Below are 19,207 nucleotides of genomic sequence, written 5' to 3'. Positions count from 1 at the left end.
TACTTGATGGCCATGTACAATCTCAACTGTGTGAGTGTGCTAAAGAATCGCATCTTCTTCAGCCGGACACGCTCACCGTTCCCCTTGCATGGCGGGTTCTCAAAGAAGTAACGGTGCATTGCGTCGATGACTAGGGCTGAGGGTGCTGGGTTGCTTACCGACGAAGTTACATTGTAGATGATCTGACCTTTTTGATCATCTGAGTGTGCTGCCATGGCAACCATCATAGCATTCACCACCATGTCCCCCGGAATCTGTCCAAACCACCCACCAATACCAAGAACACATCACATATAGCTCGTCAAATGGTTCCTTGCGCATGTTTCATTCCAAATTTTGGTTTGTGATTTGTGAACAAACTCACCATGTCGAGTATTAAATCAAGGTTGCCTAGAAAGAATGGTAAGGTCTTCCCGGCATAACCCATGATCACTGCGTCCACGGTCCTGCAAAATATAAAAATGCTCAGTAATCATTCACTGTCATTGTGAAGGATCAAGTATTCGATTTTGAGTTTCAACACCTAATTCCTTCCATCCATCCAGGCAATGGCTCCTTGAGTGTACTAGTTATGATGCTCGGGCGGATGATGACCACCGGAAAGTCCCCTTGCAAGAGCCCCATCAGCATCTCCCCCATTGCCTTAGTGAAGACATAGGAGTTTGGCCACCCAAAGTTTCGTGCCCTTCATTCATTGGTGCATAAGCATGAGACAAATGCATCGACGGCAGAAAAGAGTATGAATGCTTAAGTATGTTGTTGGTTTTCCTTTTTGTAAAGTTTCCTATGTCTGACCTCTTGAGGCCAAGTTTCTTCATGACTTTCCTCTCGTCTTTCTCAGTGGAACCGTCATCCCTTAGTTCTCTCCTGGTCTCTTTGATCAGATTTAGCTCGGATTCTATATCCAAATGTGTGCCCACCCTTAGTGTCTCACCCATGAAGAATGGCTTCTCTGCTATTAGGCCTTCTTGTTCACCAACTACATAGGCTGTTCAAGTCATATAGATATCACTTAATGAGTTTCAATTCATAACTGCATGATACACCAACCAAAAATCTATAGATTATATACAGTCCTATTAGTTTTGATTCACACCCGTTGAAACATGAAGCAACATCTTGAGCTTAATACACTTCTTTGCGAATGCGCAAACATGCTTCACTCCCAAGACATTCACATCGAAAGCCACATCATATCTGAAAAATTAACATCAAATGTAATTGTTGTAACATTATGACAGCAATACGCGACCAGGAAACATTTCAAACCTCTCAGAGAATTTCGTAGTGGCAGCTACGTTGACAATAATGTCTATGTCCTTCGACACTTCTCTCAGCTTGGCAGTGTCTAGTCCAAAGTCCTCATGCATGATGTCTCCCACCAAAGGGCAGATCTTTTCTTCGACGAAATTATGGAACCCCACACCATGTTCTTCTTTGAGAACTTGAAAGATTTCCCTCCCTATGACCTGAATATACCAAAATATCGTTTGTACATTACTATTAACTAGATAGATTGACTGCAAAATATATATCTGCATTCCGCAATGCACTTACACCTGTTCCCACTATATTTCTTGGTGGGAGAAGGTCAGTATTCAATTGACAACAGATTGTCAAGAACATACTGACATCAATGTCAAGAAAGTGTACTGTTAGCAGAAAGGACAGCTTGAAACAAATAATTCACCTCATTTTGAATCCGAAGCTTTGCGGATTCAACATCGAAGGCCCGAATCAAGAGGAAGAGCTTCTTGACATCAGGCTGAACCCTTAATATCTTCTCGACAAGCACTATCCACAATCATGCAAGAAAGAATAGTATACAAGACTCTCAGATATGATCAGCAGTTCAACACACATGATTAATGAACACATATACCTTTTCCTAGGAACCCCGTTGATCCAGTGATGAGGATGCTCTTGCCCCTGAAGTATTCTACAACGCTATCCACATCCATTTCACCAGTCATCGCTGTGGACTTTTGCTTGTCTCGAGAGAATGTTGGGTGTTGTCAAAAGAATCACAATGGGTTTATATTTATACGGAGGGGAGGAGGATTGGTTTCAGAGGACAATTGGAACAAAGCAGCAACGTGGGTCATGTGTTGATGGGGGAATCTCAGCGCCAACTTCTTGCTAACGAACTACACCACGATTTTCTTCTAAAGATAATGAAGACATGGGCCATTATATTTATTTTATTTCTAGTCGTTATGATGCAAGAGGGCTAAGTATATATCCTTTCGGTAAGTTACATTGGATGACATATCACATATCTCAAGTGTTCTCAAACTTTTTTATATCTCAAAGTGTTACTGAACAGTTCGCACTGCCAGGGTTGACTGAAACCCCTCGACTAGTCGAGACTAGTTGCGGCTAATCGATCGGCAAGGCTTGACTCGTCATGAGTCTACGTCAGAATGATTCATCGACTCAAAAACCGTGACTGAACCTAACCTGGCTTCCCCTAGGCCCTAGCTTTGGCAGAGTCTAGTTTTTACTGGTTGTCTCGGTGGCTCCATGTCTGGATCGCCCTGCTCTTGGCTAGCTAGAACCATCTGGGTGTACTGGGCTGTAGCCTAGTAGTAAGGACTTGGTGGTATGCCTTTGCTGTATCTCATGGCCATTTCTACCTTAATCAAATTTCACGGGGTTCCTCTTCCGTTGATTCATATTATTCATAATTTATTAATTTAAAACTGGCAATGAAATGTTCGTTGTAGTCTTGGAGACTGCAGAATCGTCATCTATATTCCGGTGGCGGACTGCGCGGATGTGGGGTTGGGATCTCTGGATCGGAGTAATTTCTTGGCCGGCCACGACGCCGGCAGCGCCCCAGGCGCTGTTTCCTTCTTGAAGGCGGCTTCGAGATCCAGCTCCCTCCCCCTCGTCCTCCCTCTGCACCCGGGTGAAAACCCACAACTTTGGTTGGGCGGCGGCGGTGCCCGGCTCCGTCACCTTCTTGAAGGCGCCGCTTTGAGTCCGCGGGGAGGTGGGACAGCTGCAGCGCGTTCTTGGCGTTCCTGATGGCGGCGGTTCTCTTTAGTGGTGTCGCTTCGCCATGGCGGTCGGCTGGTCCGGCTCTCGTGGTGATTGTGGTGCCCAACTCTTCGCCGTGTCTTCCTGGGGTGCTCCCGTCCCGTTCAGACAGGCTGGAGGTGGAGCGGCTTCATCTTGCACGGAGCTTCGGTGGAGATATCAAGTCATGCCTGACCGACAGGTGCTACGCTTTGTCATGCCTGGTCGGCAGGTGCTACGCACGACAGATTTTCCAAAGATTTCAAGCTGTGTCGGCTGGTGGTACTTGGTTGCATGGTGCTGAGGTGTATCAGTGGCGACCGCGACGTCCTCAGATGTTTGCGCGCAGGGAGGAGGTGCCGTTGGGCGCCGTGGTGGCGTCGACGATAGCTGGACCGAGCAAGGTTGATGCATTAGTACAGTTCTGAAGATGGAACGGTGGAAGTTGGTGGCGGCGGCCTCTGAGTGCACGCCGGACCGGTGAGACACATGCCCGGCAGCCGTCCTGGATGGGATCTCAGGTCTTAGATGTTAGGTTTGGCTGCGATGCCTGTTTGGTATTAGGCCCAGGCTATCTGCGTCCCTTCATCAACTGAATAGCGTGGCTTGGACGGCGGCTTTAGTCTTACTGTTGTATTACTTTATAAGGTCTTGTGAGAATAATTAATAAAGTGGCCGTATGCATCGCCCAGATGCAGAGGCCGGGGGTCATCCTCCTTTTCTAAAATAAAAAATAAAAAAATATATTTTGGTCACCATTGACCACACAATATTGGATATGTTTTTCCCATGTCTTCCCACTATGCTACTATGCTACTTCCTCCGTTCTAAAATATAAGAACATTTTTAACATTAGCATAGTATCAAAAATGCTCTTATATTCTAGGACAGAGGGAGTAGTATTCTAGTTAGTACTAGTAATACATGAGGATGCACGCATAAACTCCAATTAGCCGTACCACTGCTTAGCAAAAATAAATATATTTGGGTTCCCACTGATTCGGGGGGCTTGTGCATGTGCACATGCTTATGGTATGGCTTGGCTTCCAACAAAGAGCTGTACAAAATTACCGTAATTATCAGGTACAACCAATTTAGCTCAGACCTAAGATATTCATTCCTGAGTTCAAGACGGAGTACCCGAGAAAGGGCCACCAAAATGAAATGCCAATTTCTTGCTGACTAAATACTTGACAATTCCATTGTTTTAATTTCTAGTAGTAATCATGCAAGAGGACTATATGCTAGAGAAATCTGGAGAACCATCGTGTACGCATGAGAAGTTGAGCACCCGTATGTATGACCTTCAAACGGCTTGTCTTGTCTCATGCATCCCCCTTAAGGGAATGGACAACAATCCACCGTCAGCTATCTATAATGAACGTCACGTAAAATAGTTGGAGGAAAAGGAATAGCGATAGAGGAGTAACCCGTCTACAAAAATGGAGTACTCCCTCCTTAAACAAATATAAGAGTAGTGATCTAAACACTTTTATATTTCTGTAGAGAGGAAGTACCATGTAATCATGTCAAATCCCTACATAGCACGAACTAGACTTAGCAGTGGTGTTCACCTTTTTCTCTCAATTTATTCAGACTTTTTCTCGATATTCATTCAGTGAGAGGAGACGTTCCACTCAATTACGAAGCACCTGTGAGGCTTTACATTTGTGGGTTCATACAGATGAGTGTATATGCATGTATCCAAACACAATTATGAAGGATGTCCGCAACTTGCCATTTTTATCGCCAGTTTCACCCATAAGTGCATGCAAGCGAACAAGCAACACTTATAGCAGTTTCATCTAATTCTGGCCTAACTGTCAGTATCTACAAACAGATAAACCTACACTAGAGTGCGTCTAGAGATCACATGGACAACTACTATAAACAGATGTTGTCTAAGCAATTGCACACGCCTCATGCATGCACTCCCGCTGTAGACGGTTACTGGTTGGCCACTTTGGGCCAATTGCTAATATTCTGCACATGCTGGCATGTGGACGAGCACGTCGTCTATTGCGATCGGTTGGAAACAACCAGCTGATTAAGGACCCCAACTGTTTAAGGAAAACGATTGAACGAGACTTCTTTTTTTAATTTATTTTTTCAGGTTTATTGTTCGCTTCCTCAGCCATGGTGGTGAGAACATTCTCAATTGAAATGGGTTCCAGATCGCATGCTTGGATGGTTTCTATATCAAGAACACCAACATTTATTGTAAAACTTTTTTTTAGAAATTACGAACATTTCAGAAAATTCTGAAGAATTTTTAAAATCCAAACATTTAAACAGAAACGAGAGCACTTTTTTTAATTGATGAAATTTTGAAAGAAGAACATGTTTTCAAACTTGTGTAAATAGCTTACAATATGCGCATACTTTTTCTAAAATTTGAGCTTTTAAAAAATTAACAAACAATTTTTTAAACACAAACAACATTTGAACTTCTTTTGAACAAAGAGAAACTTTTTTTGGGGAGCAACAAGTTAACGAGCACTCCTTCAGGAGGCTCGCAATGATCAGCGCCACTTGAAGTGGTCTCAGCCATTCGTCACGTGTCGCGCTCTGAGCACTCCCTCCGGATTTTTTTTATTTTTCCCCACGCGTTTTCGGCTTTTTAAATGGTTTTTTCCTGGTTTTTTCGACGTTTTGGTTTTCACCGGTCTTCCTTAGCTTTTCAATCAAAAAAAATTTGAAAAAAAATTTTGTGCGAAAAAACGCTTTTTTTTCCTTTCACAAGAGTCACGGTTTTGCTTCCACGAGAGGCACAGGTGTGCTTTCGCGAGATTCACGGCCGTGCCTCTTGAAAACGAAAAAAACATGTTTTCTTTTTTTTTTCTTTCACGAGAGTCACGGTTTTGCTTCCGTGAGAGGCACGGGTGTGCTTTCGCGAGAGTCACGGTTTTGCTTTCGCGGGAGGTACGGTTGTGCTTTCGCGAGAGTCGCGACCGTGCCTCTCGGAAAGGGAAAAAACACGTTTTTTTTTCTTTCGCGAGAGTCACGGTTTTGCTTCCGCAAGAGGCACGGTTGTGCTCTCACGAGAGTCACGGCCGTGCCTCCTCGGAAACGAAAACAAAAAGGTGTTTTCTTTTTTTCCTTCCGCGAGAGTCACGGTTTTGCTTCCGCGAGAGGCGCGGTTGTGATTTCGTGAGAGGCCCGGGCGTGCCTCTTTCGGAAAGGGATAAAACCCGTGCTCCCAGTTCGGTTTTTTCGTCTGGTTTTTTCGTGAAAAAAAAGTTCATCAAAACCTATTAACATGGGATCTAGTTTTGAAAATCTTGACGCGAGGAAGCCAACGGTGAATGCGATTCGAGATTTAGACGCACGGTTTGAGAGATAAAATGTTTTGAATAAACGGATCTAAAAAAAGGGAAAACTCCCGGGTTGCGACAAGTGGCGTGCTACATGTGCGCCACTTGTTGCAACTAGGGAAATTGAAGTGATCTTTGCAACGAGTACTCATCACTTAGTGATTTGGCCTTTTTGAAGCTTAGGATAACATTTTCTAAAATTTTGTTAAAAATACAAACAGTTTTTCAACTTCAAAACAATTTAAGATTTTTCTGAGTTTTTTCCTTAAAAAATTGTGAATTTTTGAAAAAAGAAAAAGAAACACAATAAAAGAAAAAGAAAAAAGAAACAAAAGAGAAAATAAAACGATTATTTAGAAAAAAAGGAAAGAAAGGAAAATAAAAAGGAAAGGAAAACCACTGACGAAAAAACCGAATTGGAAAAAGCCGCGAATCAAACAAACAAAAAAACGGTTCCCAGCCAATTGGGGCGGGTTGTCTCAGAAAAAAGCTACTTGGGCCGGGCCGTCTCCAGTTTCCTCCCTGTAGACTGTGTGAAGCAGCGGCATGTTGCCACAGTAAGCATCATATTGGATTTACCATCTTTTTTGAGAAGCTTATAGCGTTTACTTGTGCAAATGCTAGTAGCGTGCAATAAAATGTATGTAACATTATAAAAAAAAATTAACCATGTATTTCAAAAATATCAACTTTGTATAAAATGTTCTTGATTTACACAAAAGATATACAAATGCGTGTGAACAGATAGACATCAAGAAAATTATTTTAAATAATGTTAAATATGAGTAAGACAATGTTCCTTATGTATATAATAAAGTATAATTTGTATGAAAAAAGTAGATAGTAAAATTATTATTTTTAAATGTTAGTCTTATATTTGAAAAAATATTAAATATGTACATAAAATATTCCTGATGTGTACAAAAGATGTATACTGTTTATGGAAAAATGTAGCCTGGGTTGAAAAAGGAGAAAAATAATAAAAATGAAGAACAAACAAAACCAGAAAAAATGAGTGAAAGCCGAAAAAAGAAAAGAAAAAGAAGAAGAAAGGGAAAAGAAATAGAAATAGAAAAAAGCAAAATCATAGAAAACTAAAATAAAAAGGTTTTTTATCTTCCATGCACTAATGGTGTCCCACTACTCAGTTTTGTCATTAAAAATTAAAACTGGTCAAAAATACCTCAAAATGGATTGCGGACCTCTTACCTCATGGGTAAGGATAAGGTAATGGAATTGATAGAGAAATTCATAGACCTAGGTAGGATAGGAAAATTGATAAAGGGAATAGAGATGATGATAGAGATCATACTGAGAAAGAGGACAAATCTTAGTAAATAAATGTGGGTGATCCTACTTAGAATAAGACTTATATTGTGGTGTTAGGTACTAATATAACTCCACTTTATGCGTATAGGAAGGCGGCGTTTTCCTAAATAAAAAGATCAAGAAATCTATTTTGTATGGTTCTTATTTCGTTGAAAACGTTTCCATGAGACTTTCTTTCATTGAAGAAGTCCATGACTTGTTCTGCTCTGATTTCGGAGGCCTTATTTAGCTTGGGTACCCCTTTAAATTGAATTTCTATTTTCAAAAATGGGGTTTACCAAATTTTTAATGACTCTGAGGTTCAACCCAATCCATCTTTTCTTTCTTTTTCCAAGTCAAGCCCCTGGGGGCTTGCCGGAGGGCGGAGAGCCAGCAAAGGCTCAAGAGGCAGAAGCGGATTTTGCTTTCCTTTAAGGAGCTCTAGCTATCTTGCTGATCCACCAGTTCATACTATTGAACCCTACTGGATCCAATTGTTTAAGTGTTTAGTCGAGAGGAACCACATTGACACCATTTCCTTTTACTTTTTACTATAGTCTATTCTTCATATTATTTTTCTTTCCTTCCATGGATTCTTTGGTCAAGAATTGTCTTAGATTTTTTTATTTTGACCTGATTGAAATTAAGTGGATGCAATGACAGGAACTAATCTTCATTAAGAGCTTGGCAATCGTACCATTTAACGTAGCAGTCAGTGGACTGCCGCAAAGGGACTTTCTCAATAAGTAACTTATTATGAGCCATCCAAAGGGTCCAAGCCATCGTGGCAAAACCAAGCAATAACAAGCATTGCTCTTTTTTTTTGCTCTTCGGTTTTTGGACCCCATGCCTTAGGCGCCTCCTAAACGGGTGGGCCCATTGTGGGAGGGAGAGCTAGCTCCTAACGCATGTTTTTAATTACTTTTACTTATCTTTTTAAAATGTGAAAATATTTTTCTTAAATCTTAAAAACATTAATTTTTCATTTAAAAATGTTTACACGGTGTAAGTGCTCGCACAACTATAATATTGATAGCATTTGATAAAAATGATCGTGATGTCAAAAAAATATTCATACACTTTGAAAATAATGTAGTGTAAAAGTATTCACATAATTTAAACATAATGTTTCATGACATTCATAAAAATGTATGTGACATTTCTAAGAAACATGTTCACGTGTATCAGAAATATGTACATGTCATTCATTATGACTTCTCTTAGATCACCCTTTGGTACCACAAGTCGGTCCTCGAAGAATAAGGTGTCTTTGTCATCAATGTGATAGCACTTATACTTGAAAATGCCTTCGGCAATGTCAGCTTACACCTTTTCACCATAGCATCAAGTAGGTGGGCTTCACGAATTTGATCCTCCAAGGCTGGAGTCACTTGAAGGTTAGCAAAGGAATCCTTGAGGGATGAATTGGAGGTTGAGTTTCCTCATTACTTCACAAAGGTCGACCTGAACTGGATAGAGAATGAGAATATTGCAATATGCCTTTCTACTCAAAGCATCTATAATCAATGCTCGAGTTATTTCTTGAATCATTTTCACCCAACGAGTCTGACGAAGAATGAGGTTGGGCTGTGTGAAAATATGTTTCAATCTCTTGTCATCGGTATAGACTTCTGCCCGTCTGCCCAACAAGAGATGTCTCCAATTTATGAAAGCATGGACTACTGCGACCAACTCAAGATCATGAGTTGGATAGTTCTTCTCATTAGGCTTCAATTGATGCAAAGTGTATGCCACAACTTGCTTGTCTTGCATAAGCACTCCACCAAGGCCTTGCAATGAGGCATCAGAGAAAACTTGGACCAGCTTGGATTCATCCGGAAAACAAATAACTAGGGCTGAAATGAGCTTCTCTTTGAGTGTCTTGAAAGTTTCATCACACTCTGGAGACCAAGAATATTTCATATTCTTTTATAGTAGATTGGACAATGGCTTATCAATTTTGGAGAAGTTCTCCAGGAACCTCCCACAGCAACTTGGAAGCCCCATGAAGCTTCGCAGTTGCTTCACATTCTCCGGAGGTTGCCACTTCACAATTGCTTGAACCTTCTCTGAATTCTTTGAGATCCTTTTTCAGAGATGACATAGCCAAGTTAGAGAACCCCATTTAGTCAGAATTTGCATTGGATTACTTGGCATAGAAATGGTGCTCCCTGGACTACCCGAGCACTAAGCGGGGATGCTCCGCATGCTCTTCCTTCGACTTAAAGTAAACTACGATGTCATCGAGATAAACCAGCACAAACTCATTCTTGAAAGGTGAGAATACGTAGTTCATCATCCTGGTGAAGGTTGGAGGACCCTTAGAGAGACCAAAAGACATGACCGTATACTTGTACGAACCAAAGCTGGTGACAAAGGCGGTCTTCAGAATGTCCTGCTCAAGGACTTTGATTTGATGGTAACCCATTCAGAGATCAAATTTGGAGAATGCCTTGGCGCCTTTCGATTGCTCGAACAACATGTTTTTGTATTTTCTTTTGACATGTATTACAAAAATTGAAAACAAGTATTTGGAACAAAGTATATCTTGGATTTTGAAAAAAATATGTATTAAAAGAGAGAATATATATATATATATATATATATATATATATAATAACTTAGAAAAACCTAAAACCAAAGAAAACTGATGAAAAAAACGAAGAAACCCGATGAAGAAAACAAAAAACTATTAAAAACACATTTAAAAAGGTCGAGCTAAAGACGAGACCGAGTTATGTCTCGACACCGTCGAGAAATCGGGGTGCCTCTATGTCTTTTTTTATTTCTTTCATTTTAACTTTCGTTTATACTTTCAAATATTCTAAATAAATATATTACAAAAATACTTTACCTAAACATTTGAAAAAAAATCTTAACCATGCATTTAAAAAATGTTAAATGTATATAGAGAAAATGTTTCACATGCATAGGAAAAATGTTTATGAATTATTTACAATGTGTGTGAAAAAGGTTGATCATGTATTTAAAATTTTAACAAGTATTTGACAAATATTAATCAAGCAGTTGAAAAACGTTAAATGTGCATAGAAAAAATGTTGATCATGTATTAGAAAAATGCAAAATGTGTATAGAAACAATTGTTGACCATCTGTTTAAAGAAAATGTAATCTTGCATTTGAAAAGGTTAATCAAGCATTGAAAAAATGTCAAACATGTATAGAAAAAATATTGACCTTGTATTTAAAAATGTTAGCCTTGTACTGAAAAATGCTAATGAAGCACTTGAAAATATTAAAAATGTCTACAGAAAAAGTGTTGACCATGTATTAAAAATGTTAATCTTGTATTTAAAAAATGTTAATCAAGCATTTGAAAAATATTAAATATGTGTACAGAATTGTTTTGACCGTTTAGTAAAAAACATCATACCTGTATTTGAAAGCTGTAAAATGTGTATTAAGACAATGTTCTTGACGTATATGGGAAATGTAGAATGAAACCAACAAAAACAAAGGAAACCATAAAAAGAAGGAAAACCTAAAAAGAAACAAAAGAAAAATGAAAACAATAAAGAAAAGAAAATTAAACAAACAAGTACAAAAAAAGAAACAGTCAAAACTGAGAAATAAATAAAGGAAAACAAAAAACTAATGAAATAGAATAAAGAAAGAAACGTTACGGAAGAAAAATAAGGGAAAAAGAAACAAAAAAATAGTTGAAACCGAGAAAGTGGCTCAGAAAACCAAAAAAAGGAAGAAAAGAAAAAATGAGTGAGAAAGGAAAAATAAACTGAAACAAAACAAAGAAAAGAAAGAAAATATAAAGAAAAGAAAAAGCCCACGAAAATGGGGTAAAGAAACAAGGAAAACCAGTGAAAAAAATAAAAAATGGAGAATATAGGCAAAGAAAAAGAAACAAAAAAAGCTACAAAAAATTGAAAATGAGCTGGCCAAGTTGATTCGCGGGGACTCGAGAGCAGGTTCCATCTTGCGTAAAGCAAGATATAGCCGTCGCGTGGCGCGGCGCGTGGCAACTATATCTCACATTAAGCGAGACAGAAGGATCCTTGGCGTCGAACACTGCAGTAATGGGCCACCCCAGTAGCGGGCACTTAAAAGAGATAGGTAGAGAAAAAGGCACGTGTGGGGGGACTCGAACCCTACCCACTAGGCTAGAAACTCCTTTGTGACGAACTAGTTGTTCGGGCCTACTTATCTCGGCTACCCACTACGTCAGGTTTCCACTGTTTCTCTCCATTTTTTCCAGAGTTTATTGGATTTGTTTTTCGCTGGGGTTTTCTTAATTTTCATTGTTTTTTTCTTTCTCTTTTGTTATTTTTCTTTGGTTTTATTTATTACTTTCTAGGTTTTCACTGGGTTTTTTCCTTTTTTTACTTTTATAATGGTTTTTGGATTTTTTTTCTCTTTTTTTCTCTTTCTTTCTTGTTTTTCTTGTTTTTGTTTTCTTTTTTGTTTCGTTTTCTTATCATCTCATTTTTTCTTTTTGTTTTCATTTTTCTTTGTTTCTTTCAATTTCATTCTACATTTTTTGTATATGTCAAAAAATGTTTTCTAATATATGTCTAACGTCTCTCCAATACAAATTTAACATTTTTTGAACACACGGTCAACATTTTTTTAAACATAGTTAACATTTTTGAAATGCTTGATTAACATTTTTCAAATACTTGTTCAACATTTTTTAAAATGTGTGATTAAAAAAATTATATACATGCTGAAAATTTTCCATCTCGTTTTTAACACATGGTCAATTTTTTTCAAAGATACTTAACTTTTGAAAATGCCTTATTAACATTTTTCAAATACTTGTTCAATTTTTTTTCAGATGCTCGATTAACATTTTTATATACATTATCAAAATTTTCCATAATTTATTTATATAAGGTCAACATATTTCTATACAGATTTAGCTTTTTCAAATACTTGATTAAAAAATTTCAAATAATTGTTCAATATTTTTTCAAATGCCTGATTAACAGTTTTATATACATGATCAGATTGTGTCATCAATTTTTTAAATACGTTGCCAACAGTTCCTTTTCTTATACCCATTTAATCTTTTTCCAAATGCTTGATTAACATTCTTCAAACACTTGTTCAATATTTTTTTAAATGCTTGATTAACATTTTTGTCAATACTTGATCAAATTGTTTCATAGACATTTCTTTTGTATACATTTTTAGTGGATGTGATAAACATTTTCTCTATAAACATTTAACATTTTCAAATGTTTTATGTAGAGTGATTTGTGTAATATATATTTTTAGAATATTTGAAAGTACAAACAAAAGTAAAAAAACAGAAAACAAAAAAGAAACAAAAAACATGAAAAAATAACAAAACAGAAAACGAGGCTGCTGTTCCCGCGCGCCTGGGCCGGCCTAACTGGCGTCACCCTTCCCGACGGGGCCACCGTCACCGCCGCACAACACTTCCCGACGGGGCCCTGGCGGGGGCGAGGGCGATCTAGACCGGCTCTCGGCCACCCTCCCGTGCCTGAGCATTTTCTTTTCCCGCAGCCGCCATCGCTGCCGCCTCCGGTAAAGTAAGGTGAACCAATGGATTACATATCCGGCAACGAGACGAGGAGTAATTCAGTGAGGCTGAATTCCGGCTAGTCGGATGCACTTTGTGCTCTTTCAGACTTGTGTAAATCGCATGTCATGTTCTCGCAATACACTAGCAACAATAGCAAATTAGCTAATTAGTTCCTCCGTTCCTAAATATAAGTCCTTTTAGAGGTTCCAATATGGACTACAATACATACGGAGCAAAAATGAGTGAATCTAGACTTTAAAATATGACTATATACATCCGTATGTACTCCATATTGAAATATCTAAAAGGGCTTATATTTAGAAACGGAGGGATGTACATAGACGTATTATAAAGTGTAGATTCACTCATTTTATTCCGTATGTAGTTTATACTAAAATCTCTAAAAAAAACTTGTATTTAGGAACGGAGGGAGTATACTTGAGTGCGATGCTGTGATATTGTTTACTGATGCTCCTTCTTTTATGGGTGCAAAATTGCATGGGTTTGTTGTGTTCTTGGCAGGAAGATGGCATGATGATCGTGCCGGGGTTTCGCAAACAGAGAGGGTAAAGTTTTGCAGAAGGAACAATCATCATTCCTGCAACACATGTAAGTGCAGAACTGTCATCAGCTTACAAGAAAAGTTACTAAAGAGATGGCCATTCTTCTTGTACTCTGTATTACAAACGCAAAATCTCTGTTTCTTGTTTGAGTTTAGTTACAGATCCACTACTTTTTAAGCTACACTCGCACAACCTGTAGCAATTAAGATATGGCCCCCGCCGGTTGGACTAGCCCTTGTGGGGCCAAGTTGACTTGTCTTTTCTCCTGCAACGCAAGGTTGATTTCCTAACATCCACTCATACAGACAGAGTGCTGTGCTGTGTGTTGTTTTAGTTCAGAAAAGTTCAGGGAGGAAAAGGCAGATACTCGTCATGGGTTATGAGGTAGAGGGAAAGGGCGCCGTCGCTGTTGCTGTTGCCGCTCGCCGTCGTCGGCCCCTCGTGGTGGTTACCTTTCGGTGAGGAGTAAGCCGAGCAACGCGACAAGGGTCAGCAGCAGCGGGAGCAGGGTGTGGATGAGGTAGGTTTCGCTTTGGTCCCTTTCGAGTGTGAAGGTGAGCTTCATAATAAGAGTAGCTAGATCTATCTGCCTTACGTTTTCTGAATTTTGCTGGCAGCTAGACAACTAGTCAGCTGCCAAAACGTCTTATACTGTATTTAGGAAGGGAGGGTGTAGTTAACAGGAGGAAGTTGGCATCTCCGTTTACCAAAACATGTATAGAACGTGTGATGCCAGACACTGGTGGGCTCGAATGCACGGATACTTCAGCCGACCAGCAAATCCGTATCGGATACCGTATCCGATACTGATACTCCTTCGATACGCCCCCGATACGTATCGCTGGAGTATCCAAGAATAAATGATTTAAAACAATTACGATACTCTAAGGATACTTCGCCAGTACGTTTTGCATATTTTTCCAGCCTAGGTGAGAGCCCTCAGCCCAGTTAAGAAGCAACCAGCAACCCTAGTGCCCTGATGCCCCCATCCTTTTGCTCACAGCGTCTTTTCTCCCTCCCATGCTCACACCAGGCGGCAGCTGTGTCGCCAGCAGCTGCTCACCCAGGTCCCAAGGCCAGCAGCAGTGGCGGCTAGCCGGCGACGAGCTCCTCCTCCTACTCACAAACGTCCCCTCTCACGCAACAGCCATGTATGGACACTTCTCCATTTCTCCTGCCCAGCCAAGCTCATCTCCTCTTCTTTCTTCTCTGATCTCTGAAGATCTATCATTCTCATTTCCTCCAGATGGCTTTGAGTACCTACAACGTATCCGTATTGGCACTTTTTGAAAATGACGAATTTACGTATCCGTATTGGCCCGATACTGATACCCGTATCCGCATCGGTGCATTCGAGCTGGTGGGAGTAGCCTTTGCTGGTGAGGACACGGTGGTCCGGTGAAGTGTGGGCCTTGTGACGAAAAAGGGTTTCCTCCGCTTTATATATAAAGCAACCGCCCCAAGCATTCACAAGATCAAGGTTCCAGGAACAAGCGAAATGAAAAGAAAGAAAGAAAATAAGTGGATCCACAGGACAAACAAAGTCTTGCTGGGGGAACAGCACAACAAGCCCCTGAAAGAGGCTTATTTCTGTTGTGTATGTGGGGTGATAGGTAAAGGTGCTCGTGATTGTAAAATTAAATTGAAAAGGGGTGAAAACCCACAATTTGGCAAGGGTCTAAAAGCATTGATGGATTTTACATTTTACTAACCATCAATGCTTATACATTTTACTGTTATTATCCTGGTTAGTAAAATGTATATGCTGCCTTCCTACTATCCATCAATGCTTATACATTTTACTAACCAGGATATACATAAAAGATGGCAGCATATACATTTTACTAACCAGGATATACATTTTACTATCTATCAATGTTCTGGAGTTCTGATTATTCATGTGATATCTTCTGTGTTGCCCACTAAAGCACACAACAGTAAGGTACTATAAGCCTCTTAATGCACACAAGGGGATAGCTTTATTAACCAAATCAAGTACTGTTGCAATCTAAAGCATAAACTCCAGAACATGCTCTGAGAGCTGCCCATACTACGCTCTTTCCTGGCATCAGGCAAACACTGCCACCATTTCCGTACAGTAGATTTGCAAACATACTCAGAAGAGTTGCGTAACAAATGGAGTACAATACAAATACATATGTGTTTGATAACAAGAATAGACGAATATTAATTGTATTTCCATGGCTAGTTACTGCACTGGAAATTTGGCTGGTTAAATCATAACTCAATCACGCGTATATTTGAGCACACCAGGGATGTGAACACTGTAGAAATAATCTTCCCAGTCAATGTACTTGGGATCAAAATCAAAGTAATAGGCCCCATTGTTATTTTGATTGTCCTTTTTCATCGCCATCCTTAGTTTATCCAAGTTCATGTCATCAAAGCTTCACAAGATTGAAAAAATCAAGTCAAAGAACAACATTTTTAAGGGTAAAATGATATATTTTGATATGCTATGAGGATGCACTGGTATACCATCATACCATGTAATCACAAAAGCGGAAGGACACATTGCAAAAAAGGACATATTGATAAGCTTTTTAAGAATTTCTTACCACCCTTTGAACAAAGTGTATGGTGCATATAATTCGCTCAACTGCATCATGAATCGGAATTTTCTGCTGAGTTCGTTGTATACCCGTGAGAAAACACCACAAAGTGCAATGTTCACTAGGCGAAGCATCTGCCCAATTGATTGTAGGAGAAGAAAGCCACATAATATTAATCTCATTTGCATCTCATGTATCCTTAAACAACGTGCTTTAATCTCACGTTGAAATAGTAATTAAGCTAACCTCGAGGGGAAGCATGTACTTGAAGGCCATGTACAGCCTGAACCACATGACAGAGCTGAAGAACCGCATCTTCTTCAGCCGAACATGCTCACCATTCCTTCCCGTGCATGGGGGGTTGTCATTGAAGTACCGAAAGAGAGACTTCCAAAGGATGGCGTAAGGTGCTGGGTTCCGCAGCGACGATGTTACATGGTAGATGATTTGCACCTGCTGATCCTCTGAGTGTGCTACCATGGCAACCATCATAGCATTCACCACCATGTCCCCTGGAATCTATATAAACCATGCACTGTAGTTGGTTACTTACTTGGTACATTCACCAAGTTTCATTCCAAATTTTGGCTGCCAATTTGTGAACAAGCTCACCACATCCATTATTAAATCTAGGTCGACTAGGAAGAAGGGCAAGGTCTGCTTGGCGTATCCGATGACCACCGAGTCGATTGTCCTACGGAAGATGAAAATTTCAGTAATCATACACCAGTGTGGTACATTTTTGTTAAGGATCAAAATATATTTGTGTTTCAATCACTTGATTCCTTCCATCCATCCAGGCAATGGCTCCTTGAGGGTACTGGTTATAATGCTTGGGCGGATGATGACAACCGGAAAGTCCATTGGTAGGAGCCCCATCATCATCTCCCCCATTGCCTTGGTGAATACGTAGGTGTTCGGCCACCCGAAGTGTCGAGCCCTTCGCTCAGTTGTCCATAAGATCAAACATGTTAAAAGAGTATCAAGTTTGCGGTTCTACCAAGTGGATGATAGGAGTACACATAATTTATGTTGATGTTTGTGTCTAACCTCTTGAGGCCAAGCTCCTTCATAGTTTTCCTCCCAGCCTTCTCCGTGGAACAACTAGCTTTTAGTTCTTGCATGGTCACTTTGATTAAATTTAACTCCGATTCGATCTCTAGATGTGTGCCCACCTTTATGGTCTCACCCATCAAAATCGGCTTCTCTGGTATTATCCCCTCTTGCTCACCAGCTACATAGGCTGTCCAAGTCATATAATTACAGCTTAACGAGTTAGAATTCAGAATGTCATGATATAACACCAAACCCAAATTCATAGATCAAATATTCTTATGGCTTCACACCTGTTGAAACATGAAGCAACATCTTGAGCTTAGGACATTTTGTTGCAAATGCGCAGATGTGCTTCACACCCAAGACATTCACATCGAAAGCCACATCATATCTGAAAAGGTAGCATAACATATTTGAACAATTATTTCAATGTCATGCATGTTTATGTTTGTTACAATATTACTCCTTCCAGTTCACAAATAAGTAATGTTATGGAGAGTGACATAGTCATGAAGGTGTAACTTTGACCACTAATTTCTACGAGTATATGTATAGTAACAAACAAGATTATGATATTCAAAAATATTTTTCAAATTAATAAATATTATTTTTTAAGTTTCCAAACTAAATATTTAAGATGATGTCCATAGTCAAAACTTTGAAATTTTGGCTCGAGCTATGTATGAAATGTCACTTATTTGTGAACCGGAGGGAGTAGCAATCTGCAACCAGAAAGCACCTCAAACCTTTCAAAGAAATTTGTAGTCGCAGCTCCGTTGACGATGACATCTACGTCCTTGGACAATTCCCCTAGCTGGGCACTGTCTAGTCCAAAGTTTTCATAAATGATATCTCCCACCAACGGACATATCTTTTCCTCAATGAAATTATTGAACCGCACACCATGTTTTTCTTTTAGCACATGAAAGATCTCCCGACCTATGATCTAAAAAATAGCAAAGAATATTAGTAGTAGATTACTATCAATTACTGTGCCTACTCTCTTGGTCGGGTTCAAATAAAAATGCTTAACATTCATCCCCTCACATTGTGCAACAAGTGACACTAGGCACTAGTATAGAGAGATGTATACCACACAGTTGAACATAAGGATCACGTAACGTCCCTGTGGCTGATGTGGGGGATGTATCATATAGGCTCCATATGTGTGCGCATGTTGCCTTCGATGCAAATGATTGGAACAGAAAAACTGTGCGTGATTTCGAGGCGGAAAAATGGTCAAGCCCAGTTATGAGTCGAAGGGTGGACTTGCAGACTAGAGCAAAAAGGAATTCAACCCAGCTATGAGCCGATGGTGGATTTAGAACTCCGATAAAAAAGGCCGAGTCTGGTTACTAGTCGATGGTATACTTGCTTAATGTGACGTTGTTTAATGTGAATTTAGCATTAGACTAAACTAGGAGAAAAATAAAAACGAATATTTCACCTCAGTCTGAATCCGAAGCTTCGCGGATTCAGCATCAGGGGCCCGAATCAAGAGGTAGAGCTTCTTCACATCAGGCTGAACCCTCAGTATCTTCTCTACGAGCACTACCCACAGATCATGCAAGAGAAACACCAACATATAAGCCTCTCAGATGATCAGCACACATGTATGGCACATCCTGACCCGAAATGTACCGATCATGTATGAACGCATACCTTTGCCTAGGAAGCCAGTTGAACCAGTGATGAGGATACTCTTGCCCCTGAAATATCCTACAACACTGTCCGCATCCATTTCACCGATCATCCTCGGCTACTTTTGCCTCCCTCGATAGGAAGTGAGATTGATGTCACTTGGTGAGAGATAACTTTCTTTGCTAGAAAATGGTACTATCTTGTCTGG

The 19,207-nt window shown here is 39.8% G+C and overlaps 2 protein-coding genes across 2 annotated transcripts in view; both read right to left on the bottom strand.

Moving 5' to 3' along the window:
- Positions 1 to 1,998, bottom strand: part of LOC125546443 (alcohol-forming fatty acyl-CoA reductase-like) — a 15,556-nt gene extending 13,558 nt beyond the window's left edge. Inside the window, exons 1-8 of the mRNA XM_048710707.1 lie at positions 1,883 to 1,998; positions 1,691 to 1,794; positions 1,270 to 1,469; positions 1,097 to 1,197; positions 796 to 988; positions 524 to 685; positions 365 to 446; positions 4 to 254 (exon numbers count right to left, since the gene is read on the bottom strand). Of these exons, the coding sequence (XP_048566664.1) occupies positions 4 to 254; positions 365 to 446; positions 524 to 685; positions 796 to 988; positions 1,097 to 1,197; positions 1,270 to 1,469; positions 1,691 to 1,794; positions 1,883 to 1,973 (1,184 nt within the window). The 5' untranslated portion in view covers positions 1,974 to 1,998. The remainder of the gene's footprint in view (positions 1 to 3; positions 255 to 364; positions 447 to 523; positions 686 to 795; positions 989 to 1,096; positions 1,198 to 1,269; positions 1,470 to 1,690; positions 1,795 to 1,882) is intronic.
- A 13,691-nt stretch (positions 1,999 to 15,689) lies between these two features.
- Positions 15,690 to 19,207, bottom strand: LOC125542315 (fatty acyl-CoA reductase 1-like). Its single transcript, XM_048705301.1, has 10 exons — positions 19,021 to 19,207; positions 18,806 to 18,909; positions 18,105 to 18,304; positions 17,649 to 17,749; positions 17,353 to 17,545; positions 17,081 to 17,242; positions 16,915 to 16,996; positions 16,549 to 16,821; positions 16,309 to 16,436; positions 15,690 to 16,137 (listed from the first exon to the last, which is right to left on the bottom strand). The coding sequence occupies exons 1-10, from the start codon at positions 19,109 to 19,111 to the stop codon at positions 15,975 to 15,977; spliced, it is 1,497 nt and encodes a 498-aa protein (XP_048561258.1). The 5' UTR covers positions 19,112 to 19,207; the 3' UTR covers positions 15,690 to 15,974.

Source organism: Triticum urartu, chromosome 3 (genome assembly GCF_003073215.2).
Source record: "Triticum urartu cultivar G1812 chromosome 3, Tu2.1, whole genome shotgun sequence".
Taxonomy (NCBI): Eukaryota; Viridiplantae; Streptophyta; class Magnoliopsida; order Poales; family Poaceae; genus Triticum; species Triticum urartu.
Note: the sequence above shows the minus strand (reverse complement) of the source record. Positions and strands in the feature narration are given on the sequence as shown.